General features: G+C 48.1%; 1 protein-coding gene across 1 annotated transcript in view; it reads right to left on the reverse strand.

Moving 5' to 3' along the window:
* Il6r (interleukin 6 receptor) overlaps positions 1–22,075 on the reverse strand; it is a 46,036-nt gene extending 23,961 nt beyond the window's left edge. The window contains exons 1-2 of the mRNA XM_051198801.1: positions 21,909–22,075; positions 323–559 (exon numbers count right to left, since the gene is read on the reverse strand). Of these exons, the coding sequence (XP_051054758.1) occupies positions 323–559; positions 21,909–21,993 (322 nt within the window). The 5' untranslated portion in view covers positions 21,994–22,075. The remainder of the gene's footprint in view (positions 1–322; positions 560–21,908) is intronic.
* Between the last annotated feature and the right edge of the window lie 206 nt (positions 22,076–22,281).

Genomic DNA, 22,281 nt, shown 5'->3' on the forward strand with positions numbered 1-22,281 from the left:
TTCTTTCACGCTCAGACAATCTTTGCAGCACTCTACACAAACACGATAAAGTTCACTTCACTCTGCCAGAGGAATCTGAGGGATGTGGCCCGAGTTATGCCAGGATACCTGACTGTAAGTTCGGTGCTGTTAAATCTGCCGCTCAGCCAGACAGCTTCTACCACCAGCGACATGGCCTCCTCTCACTGGCAGAACTCTTGAGCCAAAACCCAACAAACTTAAAGGATAAATTGGGGGAACTGCTCTGGCATGCAGGGACATGTTTAAGGACATAGGAGCTGCCCTAGGAGCCAATCCCAAGGACACTGAGGACACAACTCACCATCCACCAGCAAGGGCACAGTCCCAACCAGGTGGTTATCCAGGAAGCATAAATAGTTCCCGGTGTCGTTGAACTGCACAGCCGGCAGAAGCAGTGTGTTCCCCGTGGTAATCCACCGTCTTTGTTGCGAGCCCGAGTACACCCACTGAATGGTGACATTGCCTTCTGCTTCCTTCCCAGGACAGATCAGGGTGACGGTGGCCCCGGGCAGGCTAGTCACCGTATCATTTGCCACCTCTGGAGAAGAAAATCACAGAGTGAGCCACAGCAGCCTGAAAATGGGACTTTGCTTGTGATTTGGAGAAGTCAAAGGCCTCCATGGTAACACCTCTGGAGTCCTCCTTTAGTCCAGCCTACATCGTATCTGCCTGGCCTCCAGAAGCCTCCCAGACCAAACCAGCTGTCTGCTAGAGTGCACCTTCTCAAGCCATGATCCAGCCACCTAGCTCCCTTGATTAGAAAACCCTTTAAGGAGAGTGTGGCAGCTCATGCCTTTGATCCCACCACTTGAGAGATAGAGGCAGGCAGATCTCTGTGAGTTCAAGGCTGAGGTCAAATTGGTCTACATAGCAAGTTCTGAGTCTGCCAAAGCCACATTGCCTTAAAAAAGAAAGAAAACAAACCAACAAGGACCTGACTCTGGCCACAGAATGAAGATCGGGATGTTCCATAGGCCCAGGGTGCCATCCACCTGTTCCTGGACCCTGGGGAGGTTCAGAGCCTCCCTCTGTCTGTTATGATCTGCCTGGGTCCTGATATTCCCCTTTCCTTCCCTCATGTCATCCCCACAGCAGGCCTCAGCCTCCACACCCTATCCAAAGCTGGATCTAGGCCTACATTTGTGTCAACTTCCCTATTATGTCACCAACACACAGAGTCACACAACCAAGTCTAAATCTGTCTTTACTGAAAGACTTTACCACACAGCCAACAAGACAGCTCACAGGTAAAAATGCTTCCCATGAAAGCTCGAGGACCTGAGTTGGACAAAGAGAACCAACTCCCAAGAGTTGTTTCTGAGCACAAGTGTGCTATGGCACACACAGACACACACACACAGAGAATAACATTATTATTTATCTTTTATTATTAAATAAACATAAGTCAAGCAGCAGAGTTGCCTGCTTTTAATCCTAGCACTCAAGAGGCAGAGGGAGGCAGATCTCTGAGTTCAAGGCCAGCCTGGCATAACGACAGGTCAGCCAGGACTACACAGCGAAATCCTGTCTCCAAAACAAACAAACAAAGAAAGAAACCCCACACACACAATAAATAAATAAAAACCACTCCCTAACTTAAAAAAAGGGGGGATTTCAGGCACCACAAAAACAAGCACCCTACTTTATCTCAGTGTCTAGAATGGTGTCTGGCACACGGCAGTGACCCTTTTGCAATTGGCAAAATGCACAAGTGAACAAATGAATTCACCTAGGGATGAATGCCATGTTGTCAAGGAGGAACCCAGCATGCACAAGTAAGTGTCCGTGTCACAGGGTGCACACGGGCCCATTTTATAGGTGGTGACCAGCATAGAGAATTACAATCAGCAAGGAGAAAAGAGCCAAGGCTTTAGACTCTCCCTGCTCCAACCAGGACTCCAAACACCCACCTTCTTGTAAGCATCTGGGCACAGCTGTTTTTATTCTAGGAACCAAGTTGGGAAGTAAAAACTAACAACATATTCTTCATCCCCTGAAAAAAATAAAAGTCATGGGCTACCCTCAAGGAAAAAAGGGATTTAAGATTCAAGAACACTGAGTGAGGCAGGCACTGATTCATGTCTGCAAACCCCACATTTGGGAGCCTGTGGCAGGAAGGCCACCAAAAGTTTAAGGCCAGCCCAGGAGTCTCAGTCCCCTCATCTCTCACAGGACTCACGCAATCTAAGGTAAAAACGGGCCAGCTGCCTTGTATAAATTAACCCCACTGGCTAGAGAAGCAGAGTTTAGGGAGCCGGGCCTTTTCAGGTAGGCAATGTGACTCTTCAAATCAAACATCTAACTTCACATCAGCACGGGGCAGCAGTACATCTGTCTGGCCAAGGATTCAGAAAAGCCGGCTGCTGCGCGAGCGCCTGACCTCATGTCCCCACATGCGTTCCTGATCCTGAGGATAAACTCAGGCTTCTTTCTTTGACCTCCAAAGATTTCTTTCCTGGCCTGTTCTTTCTCCCACCCACCCTCAGTGGCCCTCAAAGACACACAAATAGACAGTGACTGCCAAGCCAGGGGAACCTACCGTCCCCAGCAGCCACTGGGCATGCTCAGTTTCCCTGCATCAGAGAAGCAGGCCTTCTGCCTGCCTACACAGATGTCCTTCACGCCTCCTTCCCACTTAACACCTGGAGGATGGCGCGGTAGGTACAGCACCAGAATAGCCAGAATGGTGGTCACTCAGTTTTTTTCTCTTTACCTCCAGACTCTTGGTCTTTGTGTAACGGGGTTTTAAATGGCAGGGGCTGGAGATGTGGCTCAGTGGTTAAGAGTGATTACTGCTCTTGTGAGGGCCCAAGTTCTCCCAGCACCCACAAGGGGCAGCTCAGAACTGCCCACAAGTCTAAGTGGTCTCAGAGGAACCCCTCCCTCCCCCATACACATGCGCACGCTTATATAGACATTTCCGTATAAATAAAGATAAAATAAATTATTTTAAAGAAATAGGTGTGGAGAACACCTTTAATATTAGTAATAATTTTCTTCTTCCTCCTCCTCCCTCCCTTCTTCTGGCTTTTGAGACAGGGTTTTTCTCTTTGTTTCCCTGGCTGTCCTGGGACTCAGAGATCCACCTGCCTCTGTCTCCAGAGTGCTGGGATTAAAGGCCTGGGCCATACCACCCGGCTTAACCTTTAATCTTAGTAGACGCAAAGTGGTCTCTGTGAGTTCCAGGACAGCCTGGGTTTCAAAGCCTCAGAGCTTGTCTCAGTAAGATAAAGTTAGACTAGATTTAAAGAAAATAGCAGCTTGTCGCCTTGTAGTCTGATGAGTTTGAGGAGGGTCCCTAGACTTCTCTAGTTCACAGTGAGTAAGAAAGCCTTCCCTCTGGCAACCAGCACCCAAAGTTCTAGCATTGGGTGTGGGGAGGGGCATGCCTGGGAACCAGCTCCACCTGTGGGAAGTGCAGCCTCTGTGGGGTAGTTCTCACAGCGCCCACAGCAATTTTCCACTGGGCAAAGCAGACACAAGGGTAAACTAGCATTTATTTTGAAAATGTAGGCGCTTAGATAAAAATGCTGACGAACGAAAACTCTGTTGGCAGGTGACTCCATTGCAACCCTGGCAACGGCCCTCTCTGCCAGCTGAAAAGCCAATATCAGAATTCACAGGGCAGCCTTACAAGGCCCGGAAGTTCTCACCAAAGTCCAGCAACCATGGGCAGCTCGTGCTGTCTTTGGCGTTTTCGCATGCTACTGTCCTGAACTAGTCTTGGGCACATAGAGAGTGAGGCTCCATGGGAGAATTAGTGCAGTCCACGGCCAGCATGCAGCCATCCTGAGGTCATACCACAGCAGGATGTGCACAAGTTTGCAGTGTTGTGTGTGACCCTACCCACCGAGGCAGACAAGGGGAGCGCATAACCCTGAGTGACAGGGTTATGCGTGTTTACTTTATGCTTTTAATCTTATTATTTCTATTTCATGTGCATTGGTGTTTTTGCATGCATGTATGTCTGTATGAGGGTGTCGAATCCCTGGAACTGGAGTTACAGACAGTTGTGAGCTGTCATGTGGTTGCTGGGAATTGAACTCAGGTCCTCTGGAAGAATAGCCAGTGCTCTTAACCACTGACTCACCTCCCCAGCTCCTAAAGAAAGCATTTTTTTGACACAGGGTTTCTCTGTGTAGCTTTAGAACCTGTCCTGGAATTTGCTCTGTAGGCCAGGTTGGCCTTGAATTCACAGAGATCCCCCTCCTGTTCACCCCCAGCACACACACACACACACACACACACACACACACACACACACACAGTGCTGGGATTAAAGACATGCACCACCACCTCCTGGCTAAGTGCGCTTTCCTTTTTTAAGTTTTAGCCATAGACAGAGCTACACTTCTTTCTGTCTTGTTCTATTCACTGCTCTATTGCTGTGAAGAGATGCCATGACCAAGGCATTTAATTGGGGACTTGCTTACAGTTTCAGAGAGTTAAACCATTACCATCATATGGGAAAGCAGACAGGCAGAGCTCTGGAGTGGTGGCTGGGAGCTTCACATCCTGATTGGGGCGGAGGTGGGACTGTACCGGGTGTGGGCTTTTGAAACCTCAAAGCCCCAGTGACATGTTTCCTCTAACAAAGCCACACCTCCTTCAACGAGGTCAAACTGTAGGAGTGTGTGTGTGTGTGTGTGTGTGTGTGTGTGTGTGTGTGTGTGACCCAATCCTTCACAAACAGTGCCACTAATTGAAGACTGTGTGTGTACTCAAACACATGAGCCTATGGAGTCATTCTCATTCAAACTCCACAGCATCTGTAATCCAAGTGTCTTACAGGTAGAGGTAGGGGGCTCAGGAGTTCCAGATCCTGCTCTCCCATGGATACTGCTGAAGGAGGCCATGCTATCTCAATAAAACAGAAACAGCAGGCCACTGTGAGGGCTCAGTGGGTAGAAAGGCTTGCACAGTGTCCTGAAAACCTGAGTTTAATCCCTGGATCCAAGATGGCAGGATAGGACTCTCTCTCTCTCTCTCTGTCTCTCTCTCTCTCTCTCTCTCTCTCTCACACACACACACACACACACACACACACACACACACACACAAACGAGCTGGGGCTGAATTGGCAAGCTCCAGATTCAGTGAGACACCCTGTCTCAAAAAATAAGGTAATGAAAGCCAATGAGATGCCTCTGCTGGGAAAGGTTGAAAACCTGAGTTTGATCCCCAGAATCCCTCTCCACGTGGCAGAGGGAGAGAACCAACTCCTGAAAGTTGTCCTCTGACCTCCATGTTCATGCCATGGAATATGTGCACCCCACACTAAATAACAGACATGATTTTGTTGTTGTTGTTGTTATATTTTTTGAGACTGGCTGTCCTGGAACTCACTCTGTAGACCAGGCTGGCCTTGAACTCACAGAGACCTGGCTGCCTCTGCCCCCAGGGTGCTGGGATTAAAGGTGTGCGCCATCACTGCACAGCTTTAGATGTGATTTTTTTTTTTTTTAGTTGAAAAATAAATAAATAAGGTGGAACATGACTAAAGAAGACACCCGATGCTACCCTTTGACCCCCCACAAGCATATGCACACAAATGTATGCACACATTTTAATACAATAAAACTTCACTGTAAAACAGTATGCCACGTTATGCTGGCAGGATACACATCTACTTACTGCATCTCTTGATAATATCAAGAGGCTATGTCAAATGATTGATGTATAATATCTAGGATTGGGCAATTCTACTGTATCTGCCCATCAACAAAACCATCATTTCTCAGAACACGTCCCCCTTAGCAAGTGTTCCTAATAGCATGCACAGGTCACCACCACACAGCATAGCTACAAGACTGTGAGGTCCAGTGAACACAACAGGTGCTTGCTACATGCTTGTCTGAGACAGGACTCTCACCGACAGGGTGTCCACACCGCACTCCCAGAAGGACCAATGGTGGATGACCCAGTGGTCCAAGGGGAATCCCTGAGGCACAGTGGGCAGGCCCTGTACTGGGGACCAGCCAGGAAGTGCTGCAGCCCCAAAATGAGTATGAAGAGAGGGAGCTCTCTTCTGTTTCTGCCCTTGTCAGTTCCAGGAAAAATGTGCCTTTGGCCATTTCCCTATCCCTTTCCCTCCCAATAGAAACCTTTGCACATTTGGTGACCAGCCCGAATAATGGTGAGGACTGTTCACTTACTGCACTTGCAAACAATGGCTAATATAGTCAGGCAACTTGGGAAACACCCTCCCATTCCTCCCCACCCCCCAATCTTTACTTTCTCTTCCACAAAAGCAGAGCTGTAAGGAGCAACACAATGGCCACTTCCTCTGCGGAGGAACTTGGCCAATGGTCTTCTAGATCGTTAAAACTGAGTTGATGGCTTTTGCTTTTCTTAAGTCAGGAATAATTAATTCAAAAATGCATTTGTCAGTGGTGACAGTCAACCCTGCTTCAAAACGAATCTCTTCTGGGACCGTGCAAAATTCCGTTACCTTTGCTCTCAGAAGCATGTCATGCCTAATGATCAAAAGACGCTCTCACTGAAAGACCAAAGCAAAAGAGCCTCATGCCAGTCCAAAGGGGTAGCCTGACCCCCACCCACACTGCTCTGCCTCCTGACCCAGCTGAATCAGTGCTCCTTGTAGCTCTTTGTCAGGGTGCACCCCAAGCCCACCCTTCCCAGCAGGTTTGATTCCCAAAGGAAAACAAGGAACCATCTTTGGGTTCGGCCTCTATTTTCTCCCTCTGGACATCTCATCCTGTGAAGGTAGCCAGGATTCCGCCTCAGTAGGCCCCACTGGAGGAAGCACAGCAGGGAATCAGGTGGGTAGGTAGGTACTCAGGAAACACCCTTCCTGCGAGATTGCCCCCCCCAAACCCAGCAGGCAGCATGGGGTGTGGCCGCTGCTACATAGAATGAAATTCAGCAAAGAGCACATTTCTGCCCTTGAGCAATGGCTCAGCTCGGGAGTCATGCAGCAAGCTCGTTCCTGTCTCCTCCTGAAGAATTCAAAAAATCCTGTGCAGCATAAGAAGCAAGGCCACAGGTTCCCTTCGGAGAGCGCACTGACAGCTACCGAACATCTGCTCCGACCTATGTTCACCCCACTATCTACCCAGAATCCTGGCCACCCTGAAATAAAATGTTCCTGATGCCCGGAGCAGAGGACAGAGAAGTTGTTTGTTCTAAAGGGCAAAGAGAAACTTGGAAGGCCTTGAGAAATCACTGGGGGTTTAACAGGCAGACTGCAGAGGACCAGTTCGTAAGAAAAGGAACAGCACATTTAAGAAGTGCAGGTGGATCTCTGTGAGTTCGAGGCCAGCCAGGTCTACAGAGAAAGTTCCAGGACAGCCTCGAAAGCTACAGAGAAACCCTGTCTCGAGAAAAAAAAAAAAAAAAGTGAGAGCCTTAGCCAGGCAAGTGCCCCACAGTGATACACAGGCCTTTAATCCCAGCATTTAGGAGGCAGAGGCTTGAGAAGAAACCAGCTCCCCATACCCTAGTGCATCATAAGCATCACAGGCAGGAGAAAGGAAGGACAACCAAAGATTGTAAATCTTCCTGGTCCTTCCAGGCGTGTTACATGCAGAAAAGGATTCTTCATCCCAGGCTCCCAGAAATTGGGACTAGAATCAGAAAAGAAGGCAGACTGCCCTGCCAATCTCCCAAGTGTGTCCTTGCTTCTCGGGCACACTTAGTATCTGATCTAACCATAAGCTTAATTGCTGGTTGGCTGATTGGGGTCAGGCTTCCATCGTGCCTTGCATGGCCTTGTTCATTTTTGAAACAGGTTCTTGTTATGTGGCTCTGGCTGACCTAGTATTCATTATAAAAACTAAGCTGCTGCTCTCAAAGTGATAGTGATCCTCCTGCCTCAGGCTTCAAGAGGCTGAAGTTATAAGCATGAGCGCCTGGCCTTACCCATGAATACCCATCATGAGGCAGGGTCGGTACCCTCAGCAGGACCCAGTTACCTTGTCTGAGCAATGAGAGTTCAGACTGTGGTTTAGAGGTCCCCAAGAGCCCCTCCTGAAGTCTAGAGGCCAGGAAGCAGCTCTGTTCCCATGGGCAATGCCCAACTTGAAACATACACTTTTTGTGTGGATGGTTATGGGTGGGGAGATGGTTGATGGCCAGGCCATCCTAAGGGACCTCAGAATTATTCTTTTCCTTTCCCTGGACAGCTCTAAGGGAGGGAAATTCCCCCTCCTTTCCTTGCTTCTCTTCCTGTGTGGCCTCCATTAGCTCACTCTCTGAGGCACTAGCCTTACCACCACCCAGACCCCTCTCTACTGAGGACTTTGCAGCTGTCCTCCATTATGACCTAACGTCTGGTTCCAGAAAGCTAGAGTTCTGCTGTTGCTGATGCCCCTGCTCCCCTTCCCTCCTCATGTAAACTTGCAAATGTCAATAGCCAGAGAGAAGTATGCACAAGCTGACATATTTCTCAACTTCTGCCGAAGCTACTGCTGCTCTTGCCAACAAAAACAAGTTCAGCTTCCTGGCCCAGTTTATGTAAGCGGTGAACCAACTGCTGGCCTGTCATGGAGAACACAGGCTTAACGTGTGTCTGCTAATCCCATCCCACTGGCCCACTCCAGGCAGCCCAGAGGGGCCTCCAGCCTGTTGGGTCGTGGGGCACAACACTGAAAGTCTTCTGCAGGCACTAAAGCCTCCATCTGAAAGGAGGCAGGTGTGCAACTGGACAGTGCAGACAGCCAGAGGCTTGGGAGCACTTAGTCCTAAACGGTATGTCTTCATGAAACCCCTCCCCCTCGGGGCTCGGGAGAGCTATGTGGAAAAGGAAGTGAAGAGATCGTAAAAGCCAAAGGTGAAAGATAACTCCAAGGAAACGGCACAGTCCGGATACAACCAGACTGATGCACGTGTGAACTCACACAACAGGGGCAGCAGGCACAGAGACTTCGAGGTCAAGCCTGAGGGCTCCCAGTGCTGACAGGGGAAAGTGGACAGGGCTCCCACCTCTCACCAAGACCTAGCTGCAATTGGTAGCCTCTTGCAAAGGAAAAATTAGTCTCCTCCAGGAGTCCCATTGGGTATACTAGCCTCACTTCCCAATAGGCCCACAGCCAACTGTAGACGCTACACAAGATGGGCTCCACGTATTCCTGTAGACTTTCTGCCTCATGTAGTTTTGTTTGCGATTTTTGGTTTGGTTTTATGTTTTTGAGATTTTGAGTGTGTGGGGTTATGTTTTGTTTTGGTTGTTTTTTAAGGAGGGAGAGAAAGAAAGGGAGTTGGGTGGGTAGGGAGGATCTGAAAGTGGTTGGCTAGGAAAGAGGAAAAGCATGATCAGAATATATTGTAGGAAAACATTTTTTTCAATAAAAACAAAAAAAGCAAAAGAGTCAGCACAACAGAAAAAAAAAGGAGGTAGGTGTGGAGGCTTAGTAGGTGTGGAGGCTTAGTAGGTGTGGAGGGATGCCAAGAGTCTGTGGCCAACTTAAGTTCAAGCAGAAGCAAATGCAAACTTGGGTCCCATGAGGTTAGGCAACCCCAGTGTTCTCAGTCTATCCTTGCATTTTTCACATAAGGGCTAGAACCCACCACCCATCTTCTGGTGTGCTGGTACTTAAGACACACACACACACACACACACACACACACACACACACACACACACACACGCCTGTTTCCTTGATCTAATTTCCTCTCCCCTGCCAGCTCTCACACCTTACCAGCTTCAGAGTCTGTGGAGGCCTGAGTTCTGAAGAAGACAGGTGACCGGGAGGAGCTTTCTCTTCAGTGCACCACACCTAGTGGATCCTGGGGGTTCTCTTTCTCTGCCCTGTCCTAACATCGATTGTACAATGCTTCCCCTTCTACCTCTGGACCTCCCACCCTCCCTATTTGTCCCACACCTGGGCCTCTTTACTTCTCTGTGACATGCTATGATAGGCCCCTTATGACCTACAGGTCACAGCCAGATAATACTTCAGGCTCTGTGTCATAGCTCTCGCCAGCCCCCTGTTCTGAGCCAGCTCCCAAATGCTTCTCAAATGAATGCATTGTTCCTGGCAGGGTCCCAGCCTGCAGCCCACTAATGGGCCTGTACTCCTTGTACCTGCTTGTATTTGCCTTGTATTTGGCAGAGTCAGTATTTACCTTGGCTAGGCTTCCCCCCACCTACCCAGTGGACCGTACACCCATGGGAGAAAGGCCTGTGATCTCCAGAAGCTTCTGTGGTCCCACAGAAAAGTAACTCTGGGTACTGATTCAGAGACCCATGGTGTGACCAGCTCCAAAACAAAAGCACCAGCTCCTCCCTGGCTTCCCCAGAGAAAGTCGCAAGGCCCCAGGCCAGGAAGGTCTGGCAGGTTATCTCTCCAAGATTATGAGCTAATTAGAGGAAAGATAACTGAGTAGAGCAATCCTTCCCGTATTAAGGGATGAAGAAATTAGAGGCCAGGAGGCCCTGGCACTGATTCCCCTCTGGTCTAGAAAGCCACTGTGAGGAGGTGCTGAACAGGAGCTGCTCAAAAACCTAAGGACGTTCTTGGGATTCACTCCCGATGCTTGCCCAGAGAGAACCACACCCAGAAATCCCAGTGTGGCTAAAACTATAGTTTCACAGCTTGGACACGGCTCCCAGCTCTGGGTACGTGTCCAACCCCACATTATCACCCTTCTTAGCAGTAAAACATAAAAATAGTTCTTTCCATTCTGACAATTTGGTTTTAGGGCCTGACCAGGAAGGGTTTTCATATATCTGGAAGGTGGGGAGAGAGGGGTAAGGAGGAACCTTATGTATCTCCCTAAAGCTGTCTCAAGGTAAATCTACCAACCCTTCCCTCCCCCAGCTCCCACACCCATCCCTTTAGCTAGGAGGAAGTCAAGCTCTAGAGCTGAGAGGTCAGAAAGAGATAGGCGTGCCCTTGAAGGGGAACCATCTCTCTGTTCATGGGGCAATTTCTTCTGAAGGGCTTCTTGACTCCCATCATCTCCAAGAAGCTCCCTGGGAGTCAGGAGGCTCCCCTCACCTCCAGGGCCCCATGGACAACACACAGCAGTCCTGACACTAACACTCAGTCCAGTTCAGATTATACACAGCATGGGGCTGTCAAAAAACAAAAAACTTGTAACATACAGGATAGAGTTACAAGAGTGAGACACAGAGACTGTGGATTTCTGTGAGGCTCTGAAAGACCCTGGGCCCAAGGTTAGGAAGGATAATGGTCAAGCAAAAGCAGAAGGTGGTGATGGAGGTTAAGAGCACTGGCTGCTCCTCCAAAGGTCCTGAGTTCCATTCCCAGCAACCACATGGTGGCTCATAGCCATGCATAACAGGATCTGATACCCTTTTCTGGCCTGCAGGGATACATGCAGAATACTCATATACAGAAAATAAAAATATTTTTTTTAAAAAAAAGAAGGTGGTGATAGCTAAGGTAGACACTGAGCACCACACACTATGCTGGGGACAGTTGGGGGCATCAAGGATGAGAACCTGCTAGAGGGCTTTCCAGAGACTCTAGTGGGCTGCCAGATGGAGCCTATTTGGGAAGAAATACAGGCAAAGTCACAGATAAAATATCCTCACCATGTTGTATGAAGATGTGTTGCTATTTTACCTTGCCTGCCTAAGGCACTGGATTGTTTTAATAAAGAACTGCAACAATCAATAGCTAAGCAGGAGAGACTAGATAGGTAGGATGTCCGGGGAGACAGGAACTCTGGGATGAAAAGAGGTGGATTCTCTAGCAAGACCCATAAGAAGATGGATGTACATTATGGAGAAGAGTTAACAAGCCACATGGCAGAATACAGATTAATAGAGACAGGTTAATTGAAGTTATAAATGAATTTAATTGAGAATGAGTCTAAGATAAGGCAAGCTTTTATAATTAATATGAAGTCTCTATATCATTATTTGGGAACTGGAGGCCCCAAAAGGAAGTGCAACAAATCACCATCCCTCCCTGGCCCCTCTTCTACCCTGCCTCTGTAGGCCCAGTTGAGCTCCATCAACCAGCCTCCAAACATGGGAGTTATCCCTGTTTTGGAGCGTGGTGACTGGCAGAAGGGTGCTGCTAACCGTGACCTCCCTTGATCTGAAGATATCTTCTTCCTGCCCAGCTCCTTTTGTCTGCTGACTTAGAGCCTGTTGTTGTTTCCCCAAGATGCTAGAGGGATGGAGGAGGCACAGCTCAGTGCCCAACTCCACAGTCACCTCTGAGCTGATTCCTCTCTTGCTGCCATTTCATGAAAAGACAAGGAAACAAAAGGCCACCCAGCTGTAGGTCTTCAATAAAGAACAGTATTGGTATGTAGGAGAGGAGGATCGTGTCACAAGAAAAAGCCTTAGGGTCAGGAAGATCACTCAGTCAGTAAAATGCTGGCATAAGGACATGAGTTTGGATCTCTAGAACCTACACAAAAAGCCAGCAAGATGGGCACACCTTTAATCCCAGCACTTGGAAGGCAGAGGCAAGCGGATCTCTGAATTCGAGGCCAACCTGGTCTACAGGACAGCCAGGGCTACATAGAGAAATACTGTCTCAAAAAACCAAAATAATTAAAAATAATAATAACAACGTGCAAAATCATCAAGGAAAGACACACAGCATTCTATCTTTCACAGGCACAACTGTATATATCTCTGCCTACACATGTGCACACACAGTAACACACACACCTAAACAACAATAAAGGGGCAGTGGCTCCTTCTTACAATTGCAGCACTTGGGAGACTGAAGCAGGAGGATTGCAGTGAGTTCCAGACCAGCATGGAATACAGTGTGAGTTCCTGTCCTAAAAAAAAGTGTGCCTCCCCCTACAGTTGTATCTGGTTTCTCACCAGTTCTGTGTGTACACTGTGTTTGTGAAGATCCAAGGGGAAGTTAGATTTCTGCTGCCTGCACTCTTCCAGGGACCTAATACACTGCCACCACAGAGCTGCATAAGATTTCCACGTCCCCACTGCATGCTGTCCCTCACTCTCTGTGCCATGAGTTTGTTTATGTGCACACGCCCACTCCCTATCACCAGAAAGGAAGCAGTTCAGGTCGGTGGGACATCTGTTCTTGGTGGAATCCAGGTGTTCAGCTCTGGGGCCCCAGCTCAGCCTCTTTATGAATAAACCCAAGTGGCTCTTGCAAAACAAGAACATCGAATTACGGAACAGCAATGCTCCTTGATCTCTAAAGTTTATACTAATAAAAAAATGGAATGTGGTGACACATATTCTGTAAACCCAGCAAAGGTACAAACAAAAGAACACAGATAGCCTGGTCTACAAAGTAAGTTCTTTCTGTCTGTTTAGACTTCTGTTTTTCTGAGATAAGATTTCATGGTTGGCCTTGTTATGCAGCTAAAGATGACCTTAAAGCCCCGATCCTCTGTCCTCATCTCCTGAGTGTTGAGATCATAGTCATGTGTCCCCCGTACTTGGCTCTACAGTTTGTGGCCAGCTAGGGCTACATGAGACCTTGTGGGGGTAGGTAGAGGTAGGTAGTTAAATGGGCAAATTGATTCTAAAGTTCAAATGGAAAAGTAAACAAGTAAGGAAAGCCAGGAAAATTTTAAAAAAGAAAAAAAAATGAGAGTAAGATTAGTCCTGCCGAATTTATAGCACATTATAGAGGTTTAATAATTAAAATAGTGTGGTAGTGTCACGTGAATAGAGACCTAAGCTATGGAAGTGACTAGGAAGCATAGAAATAAAAGCTAGGACTGAAGATATAGCTCAATTGTAGATCGCTTGCCCAGCAAGCTCCAGATGTTCAAATCTCTGGGTTCAAATGCCAGCAGGGAGGGGGGTGTGTTACTATGCACTACTGAATGGCATACTGTGAAAGTGGTTAAAGGCACACATTGAATTCCAGGTCAGCCTGGGCTACTACATGAGAGCCTGTCTTAAGAGAGTGAGAGAGAGTGAGAGAGAAAGAGAGAAAGAGAGAGAGAGAGAGAGAGAGAGAGAGAGGCAAGGAGGGAGGCAGGGAGGGAGGGAGGCAGACAGGGAGGGAGGGAGGGAGAGGGAAGGATGGAGGCAGGTAGGGCTGTAGGGAGAGAGGCAGGGAGGGAGGCAGACAGGGAGGGACGGAGAGGGAGGAATAGAGACAGGTAGGCAAAGAGGGAGGGAGGGAGGGAGGGATGGAGAGGAGAAATGTATCTCAGTGTAGAGAGAGCACTTGCCTGGCATTCACAAAGCTGAATCCCCTGTACTGCAATTAACTAATTAAAATCCATGGAGGAAAATGGCATAATCAATAAACAATAAAGGAATATCAGGTTGCAACTGGAAAAAAGGGCAAACCTCATATCTCATTCCTTGATTAATTAAAAATGAATCCAATATTTATAAATTTTGTTTTGTTTTGAGACAGTCTCTCTATACAGCCCTGGCTGTGGAGAATTCACTATATAGCTCACCCAGCCTCCTGAGTGCTGGGATTAAAGGTGTGTGTCACCATACCTGGCCAAACATGCAAATTATTTTTAAATGTACTTATTTATTATATGTGTGAGAGATACCTACCATGGGGTGTGTGAATGCTGTAGCACATGTGTGGAGGTCAGAGGTCAACTTTGTGAAACTGGTTCTCTCCTTCCACCTTTATATGGGCACTGGGATCAAACTCAAGTCCCCAGGCTGTGTCTCTGGCACCTTTACCCACTGAACCATCTCAACAGCTCTAAATTTTTTTAAAAGATTTTTTTTTAAATTGCTTATTTGTGTGTGTGTGTGTGTGTGTGTGTGTGTGTGTGTGTGTGTACATGTGTGCTCATGAGTGCAGGTGCCCACAGACTCAAGAAGAGGACATTGGTCAGATCCCCTGGAGTTGGCACTACAGGCATCTGTGAGCCATCCATCATGGGTCCTCTGAAAGAGCATTATGTTCTCTTAGCTGAGAGATGGCCACTGAGCCATCTCTCCAGTCCCTTCAAAATATATACATTAGCTAGGTTTGGAGGGTGGGCCTCACACTGTAACTTGACTGGCTTTGAACTCCCAATGATACTGTTTCCCAAGTGCTAAAAGCATAGATGTCATTTTTTATTTTCCAATTGAGATCCACCTGTCTCTGCCTCCCCAGTGCTCACGCCTCCACTGCCCGGCTTTTTTAAATTTTAAACTCATAAAATTAAAAGGAAAAAGAAGGATCTTTTAAAATGACATTGGCATAAAAACCTCACTAAATATCACACAAAAGTCAGAGGTCATACAAATTCAGCTGTAGCTTAAAAAAAGGAAATATTGCTGAGAATGGTGGCCATTCCTATAATTCCAGTACACGGGAGGCTGAGCTAGGAGGTTTGGGGGTTTGAAGCCAGCCTGAGCTACATAGCAAGACCTGTCTCAAAAACAAAATGAAACAAAGCAAAACAAATATGGGGGCGGGGAGGACCTTTGCTATCAAAACAGTGAAAGACAAACTAGAAAACTATTTACCTCTTGTATGAGACCTACTTCTTTTTTATAGTAAGAACTTCCGTAAACAATACAAGAAAAATTGACAGCCCAGTGAAAAATGAACAGTATAAACAGGCAGGTTATACAAATGAATTATGAAATGCCTGTCGCATAGAGAAACACCCATCCAGCCTCATTCAGAGAAGTATGCAAATTAACTCCACACAGATATACTGTTCTTTGCAGAGACCATTTTTTTTGGTTTGTTTATTTTGTTTTGTTGATGTTGTTTTGTTTTGTTGAGATAGGACCTCTATATAGTCCTGCTGGCTTAGAATTCACTCTGTGGACCAGGCTGACCTCAAAATTACAGAGATCCACCTGCCTCTGCTTCCTGAGCACTGGGTTTAAAGGTGTTTGCCACCATTCCTGGCTGGGGCCACTTTAATAGTGTGCTGGTAGGTGTGCAGACATAGACATGCTCATATTTTGCTGGAGTATAAATTGTCATTTCTCCTCTCTCAAATTACAAAGCTCATGGCATTTGACCCATCAGTCCCCCTGGAGGACTTTATCCTGCAGTAGTAGGGATGTCAAAGTTATCCCCACAGCTCTGTCTGCAACAGCAAGGTGGGATGTGGTAAAGTCTCCACCAAAAGAGAATGAGTATGGGGATGTAGCTCAATTGGTAGAATGTTTGCCCTAAATGAGCAAGGAGATGGGCAAATAAAGTGGCTATTTTCATAAAATGAAATATTCAAGGATAATAGGTAAATAAACTGTTTAGGTGGCACACATCTGTAACCTGCTGTGGGATGCTCTTTCTGTATGCTGTGAATATGTGTTGCTTTCACTGGTTGATAAATAAAGTTGATTTGACCTACAGCCAGGCAGAATAAGGCTGGGAGAGAAATCCAAGTGGAAATACAGGGAGGAGGAGGGCAGAGTCAAAAGAGACAGATGTCAGCCAGCCACCGAGGAAGCAAGACATGTAAAAAATAAGGTAATAAGCTATGAACCACATGGCAAAGCATAGATAAAAATTAAGGGTTAATTTAAGTGTAAGAACTAAATAATAATAAGCCTGAGCCATCAGCCAAGCATTTATAAGTCATATTGAGCCTCTGAGTGGTTATCTGGGAACTGGCCCTGCTGTGTCTTTGCTAGTCTTTGGCTCCCACCATTCCTACAAGCTCCACAGGCCAAAGTCACCACCAGTGTCCTTCTACATGCTGTTAAATCCACTGTTGAGCCTGGATAGCTTTTCAGGAGTATTGGACAATGAGTACTCTGCTCATTGGCACACTGTCCCGGGTTCCCAGGACACCAACCCTTCTTGTTACTGTCCTGTTCAGGGGCCTCATGTGCTCAGGCTTCCCTAGCCTTGCCCTCCAGCCCAGACTCCTGGGGCATTTTCTTTCCATCGTCATTCAGGCTGAGCTGGGCAATTCTAAAAATTTAGAATAAAATCTGGCCACATGTAATCTCGGCACTCAGGAGGCAGAGGCATATCTCTGTGAGTTTGAGAACAGTTTGAGGGGGATACACAGACAGACCATGTTTCAGGAAGAAAGGGGGTGAGGGTATCTGCCTGTAGGTGACCCTCAAGTTCAGGTTTCATTCCCATGTTGCTGACTCCTTCTCAGGATTCATAGTCATTCTCTAGATCCCAATCACCTCACCCCCAACCCACCTCCTGGGGTCCCATGTAGCCTACACCAGCCTTGAACTTCTGCCTCTATCTCCTGAGTACTGTGATGGCAAATGTGTACAACCAGACCTGGTTCAGCATCCTTTCCTGGCTGACCTATAGACATCCCAGGGTCTATGTGCCCCAGAGTGACTGTGATCACTCACCCAACAGCAGGAGCTGGCTGGTGCCTCACTCATCTAAAGTGGCACTGTTACGCAAGGTTTGAATGAAGTTGACACTCAGTGCCACAGTAACCACCACAGAAAGGGAAGACCAAGTAATGATTTTTCTGGAAGAAGGTAAGGAGAGAACAGGTACAAGAGACAGCCTGGATTCGGGACCTCAGGAGCACAGTAGCTAAAAGTCACCAGGCAGAGCTGGCAAGGGACAGCAAGTAGAGCTGCTGGAGTTAGCTAAAACATCAAAGCTGGCTAAGAGTTCCTCCCAAGTCCACAGCTTTAGCCCTAGCACTTGAGAGGCAGAGGCAGGAGGATTTCTGTGAGTTTGAGGCTAGCCTGGTCTACAAAATGAATTCAAGGACAGCCAAGGCTGTTACAAAGAGAAACCTTGTCTCGAAAAACCTAAAAAAAAAAAAAAAAAAAAAAAAAAAAAGAGCCAGTTCTTCCAGAGCAACCGGGATTTTATCCCCAGGACCACATGGTGGCTCCTACAACCATCTGCAACTCCAGTTCCAGAAGCTCCAGTGCTCCCTTCTGTCCTCTTTGAACAGCATGCATGCAAGTGGAACACAGGACATACATGCAGGCAAAATAAATACATGAATAAAATAAAAATCAAGGCTGGACTCAAGACCCCAGATCTTGGTTTCTGGGGCTGTGGGGGGAGGGCATGCAGTCTCTAAGTATCTTCCTACTTCCTTTAGATATTCACTCAGATAGGTTCTTGGGGAGACCCTCCCTCCCTAGAGCACCAGTTCTGAATTCCACCCTATACCTACCTAGCATGCCCGCACAGCACCAGAGTCGCCCTGCACTTCTACCCTCCACATTAGTCACTGCCACACTTTTATCCCATTGTCACTCTGCTAGAAGGCTGCTTCAGTAAACCAGTTTTGTTCACTGCTACATCTCACTTCTTATCATGGTTCCTGCAACACAGTAGGAATTCAAGCTATGATTTAAGACTAAATGGATCCTTAGCCACACACATCTGAGCACTCACTCTGCACCAGAGACTATTCTGGTCACTCTGTCTAGAACTTTACTTAGCCCATTTAATCCTCACAGCCACCCGTGATGCAGCGTGTACCCTCAGGACTGCCACTGGTTTCAGGAACCCCCTAGAGTACCAAAGCATGAGGATGCTCCCGACCCCAGTCAAAATGATGCAGTCATTGTGGATAGCCTGGCACATCCTCTTACCTTCCCACCATCTCTTGAGCACTCACGTTGCCAAATAAAGGTAAATGTCAGAATGTCAGGGCAACAGTTGGCATCATATACTCTTTAAAGAATGAGAGAAAAAAGTCTGTGCATATCCCGGACAGTTTTTTTGTTTTGTTTTTTTGGTTTTTTTGGTTTTTTTTTTTTTTTTTTTTTCCTCTCATGTTCCTTCAATATGGGTTGTTAGGATGCAGAACCTGCAGGCCAAGTTTGTAAGCCATTTTGAGACAGGGTCTCACCGTGTAGACCACGCTGGCCTAGCCTCTGCATTCACCACAACACACCCAACCTTCCAAGTCATTTTTTTTTCATTGTTTTTAAGATTTATTTTACATGTATGATGTTTTGCCCATGTGTATGTATTCACACCATGTACATTCCTGGTACCTCCAGAAGATCAGAATAGGGCATTGGATCACTTGGAACTGGAGTTACAGATAAATATGAACCACCACGTGGATGCTGGGAGCACTCTTCTTTACCTACTGAGCATTCTTACCTGCCCATTTTACTTGTTCTATTAGTATAAATTTTAATAGTTACCAATGGCTCATCTGACACAGCTTTAGCCCTTGATTCAATGGCGTGACTGGATTTGTGACCCTCAGGCCTGCAGGGACAAATGAAAGGCTTGCAGAGGGAGGGAACATGTATTTACAGCCAGGAGCTCTGAGGTTACTCTGTTTATGTAACCCAGCAAGCCCCCGACACACACTCGCGCCTACACAGTCTGATGAAGGTCGGATGAGGTAGAGAACAGACAGGCTGCCTTCAGGTCCTCATCTGAGATGGTTCCTCTGTCTAGTTGCCTCCTGGAGAGTTGGTACCCAGTGTTCAAGTCAAAGAGACTGAAGCATCTCTCTCTTTAGGATTTGCTCTTGGCCATGGTCAGGATCTTTTTAGGGTGGAGTCTGCATGACTGATCTCACACAGTCCCCAAGGGCTTTACAGGGAATCCATAAATGTGTGTTGCAATGAATAAACAAGGGGGAGAGCCCAAGAGGGGAGAGGCTTCTGGTAACAGGGAGCCTGATGGGGGAGGAAGGGAGGGCTTTTACTCAGTTCTTCACCATTTAGGCAAATGTCCTCAACCCTGGCAGTGCCCAAGAGTCACAAATAACAATTTGATTTTTAAAAGTCTAGAACTTTCTCTCTGATACTCTCATACAAGTTCAATGAATGGTCAGGGGTCAAGAATTGTCCTTTTTGGTTGGGATGACTTTGATCCCAACACCCAAGAAGCAGGGACAAAGGCAGGTGGATATCTGAATTCAGGGCTAGCCTGATCTACAGAGTGAGTTCCAGGACAGCCAGGGTTGTACAAAGAAACCCTGTCTCAAAATACCAAAAAAAAAAAAAAAAAAAAAAAAAAGTCACTTTTATAAAAATGACATCCTTCCTAGCCAAAGTCTGTTACTAGGCAAAAAAGTATCCTTCAGAAAAAACACTAATTCAAGATGAGACTAGGAATGCAGGTGGGTTTGATGGACAGAAAGAGGTTGCCCCAAAGAGAATTCAGAAGTGGAGTGCAGATTTAAATACTTTGGCCTCTATGCTGCTGTGTGTATTTTCCTGCCTTGCAGAAGGAAAGGGGAACTGAACCCACCCATATCCAGGCTGTCCTCAGCCAGCAGCACCTAGAATGTTTGACCTAGCAGAAGTCTCAATCCCAGCTGGTCCAGGACCTTACCTAGGTGGCAAGGACACCAGAGGAGTCCTAGCAAGCCCTGGCAGAGCAGACTTTAAGAATACCACTGATGGGTTTCCCCTGTGAGCCTGCTCCAGCTGGCCTCTCTTCTCTGAAGCCAAACATCTCACAGTCATTTGCTCCACACTTCCTGTTTGATGCTTGCTTCTTGATTGTCACTCTCTGCCACTCTCTAGTTTGTGGCTGTGCAAGTGTGGGTGTGGGAGATGGGCTGGGGACTTGTACTTCTCTGCATTTTCCTTCTGAGCTGGAAGGGCTTTCACTTCCTCCCCAGACTTCCAGTTCTGCCTTCTAAAGGCTGTTCAGGTCAGAAGACACCCCCACCCTTGGGAGTCCTTTCTGAACCACAGGAAAACAGAACTCCCCCAAAGTGCCTTGCAACTCCTTAGGAACAAAAGGCAAATGGTGGTGCGGTGCTGGGTGGGTGGTGCGGTGCTGAGACAGTCAGAGAGGCCCACTCCTGCTCTCCCAACAAGAGATGGCCTCAGTCCCGCTGATACTTAGGAGAAGCCAAGTGGCTTCTCTTTCATCGGTGCCCTCTGCCCCAGAATTCTACCAGGTGAGAGTGATGCTCAGCTTGCCCCAAATGCCCTCAGCTCTACCACCGGTCTAGTTCAACAATGAGAAGTATCAGGGATGTAGGGAACGCTGAGACGTAGAAGGGCTGGGGATCCAACAGCTGGGCCTGACAGCTTCCCATCGCACCTCTCTGGACCTCTCAAATCCAGGAGAGGATTAAATACATGTAGAACCCGGCGGCAGTGTCACAGCCTTTAAATAACAGTACTCAAAAACAAAACAAACAAATGTGTAGAATGCAAGGTAGTGGCTAATGCCCCAAATCCCAGCACTCAGGAGATGGAGGCCGGAGATCGAGAGCGCTGTGTTCTCCAGCCACTGCCTCCTCTACAACCAGGATTGCGGAAACCTCCCCAGTTCTCCTTAACTCTCCTTGCCCTCACAAAGTCCTCAGCCCCTAAAATGACAAGTAGAGAAGCAGTTGCCCAGTTCTTCCAGAAGACACCAGCAGCCAGAACCCACAGAGAGGCTTAGACCCTCTAGGCAGAGTGCATGGAAGGCAAGCACAGAATCGGGTGCCTGGTCCACCCAATTATCGGGAAGGGATGGGGCAGGGTGGGGTGGGGGTGGAGGCACAGTTCTAAAAGGTCCCACATCCCTTACTGTCAGGCTCAAAGGACTGGGGTGGGGGTGGGTGTTGGCACTCTGCGTGCCAGGGCTAGTACTGGCTAAAGTATGTGAGGCGGGAGTACCCGTGACTCAGAGCCCATGATGTCAGATCCTCACAATCAGGTCACTACCATCGCACACGACACGACACGACACCCAGTGGAACTGTGGAAAGCAAAGCGAGGTGCCACAGCTAAAGCAGAAGAAGCCAGTGGCATAAAGGTCTCTCCAGAGGGCACTACTACTCCGCTAGGGCGCGCCCTCTGGGTATCTTCCTTCAAAGTGACCCGGGATGCAATTGAGTGAGACACATCACTGGGAACCAGACACCAGAGTCAGGTTTCGGGAAAACACACAGTCCTGTACTCAGACTTTAGGCAACTGCCCAGACAAACAGGAGCCGGCAGCCAAAGGTGCTAGCCGCAGCAGGGGGCGCGCGAACCACCACCGCGTCGACACAGGTGGGTCAGCCCCGGCGGGTACTCTGGTACCCGCGGAGACTAACGCTGCCCACAGAACTAGCCAGTGTCACATCCCCCTGCCCGTTCCAAGTCCTCTTACCCAGCGCGCGGCAGCTCCCGAGGACCAGCGCGACCGCGGGCGCGGCCAGCAGGGCAGCCAGCAGCACGCAGCCGACGGCCAGCATGCTTCCTTCTGCGCTGGGCGGAGGGGCAGCTCCGCAGCCGGGGCCGGGGGCCTGGAGGAGACGGAACGCCGGAGCCCAGAGCTCAGCAGCTCCGCACTCGGCTCCCGACTGCGAGCGAGTGCTCACCCCAGTGCGGCTCAGCTCAGTGTCAGCGCGACTTCCCACTTGCACGTGACGCGGAGCAGCGGGCCGTCCTGGCAACAGCGAAACATTTGAGGAACCGGTGCAGAAGCTCCTTTTGGCAGCCCCCGGCTCGCTGTTACGAAAGTCGGGTTGGATGGCGCAATC

The sequence above is a fragment of the Phodopus roborovskii genome, unplaced genomic scaffold, assembly GCF_943737965.1.
Source record: "Phodopus roborovskii unplaced genomic scaffold, PHOROB, whole genome shotgun sequence".
Lineage (NCBI taxonomy): Eukaryota > Metazoa > Chordata > Mammalia > Rodentia > Cricetidae > Phodopus > Phodopus roborovskii.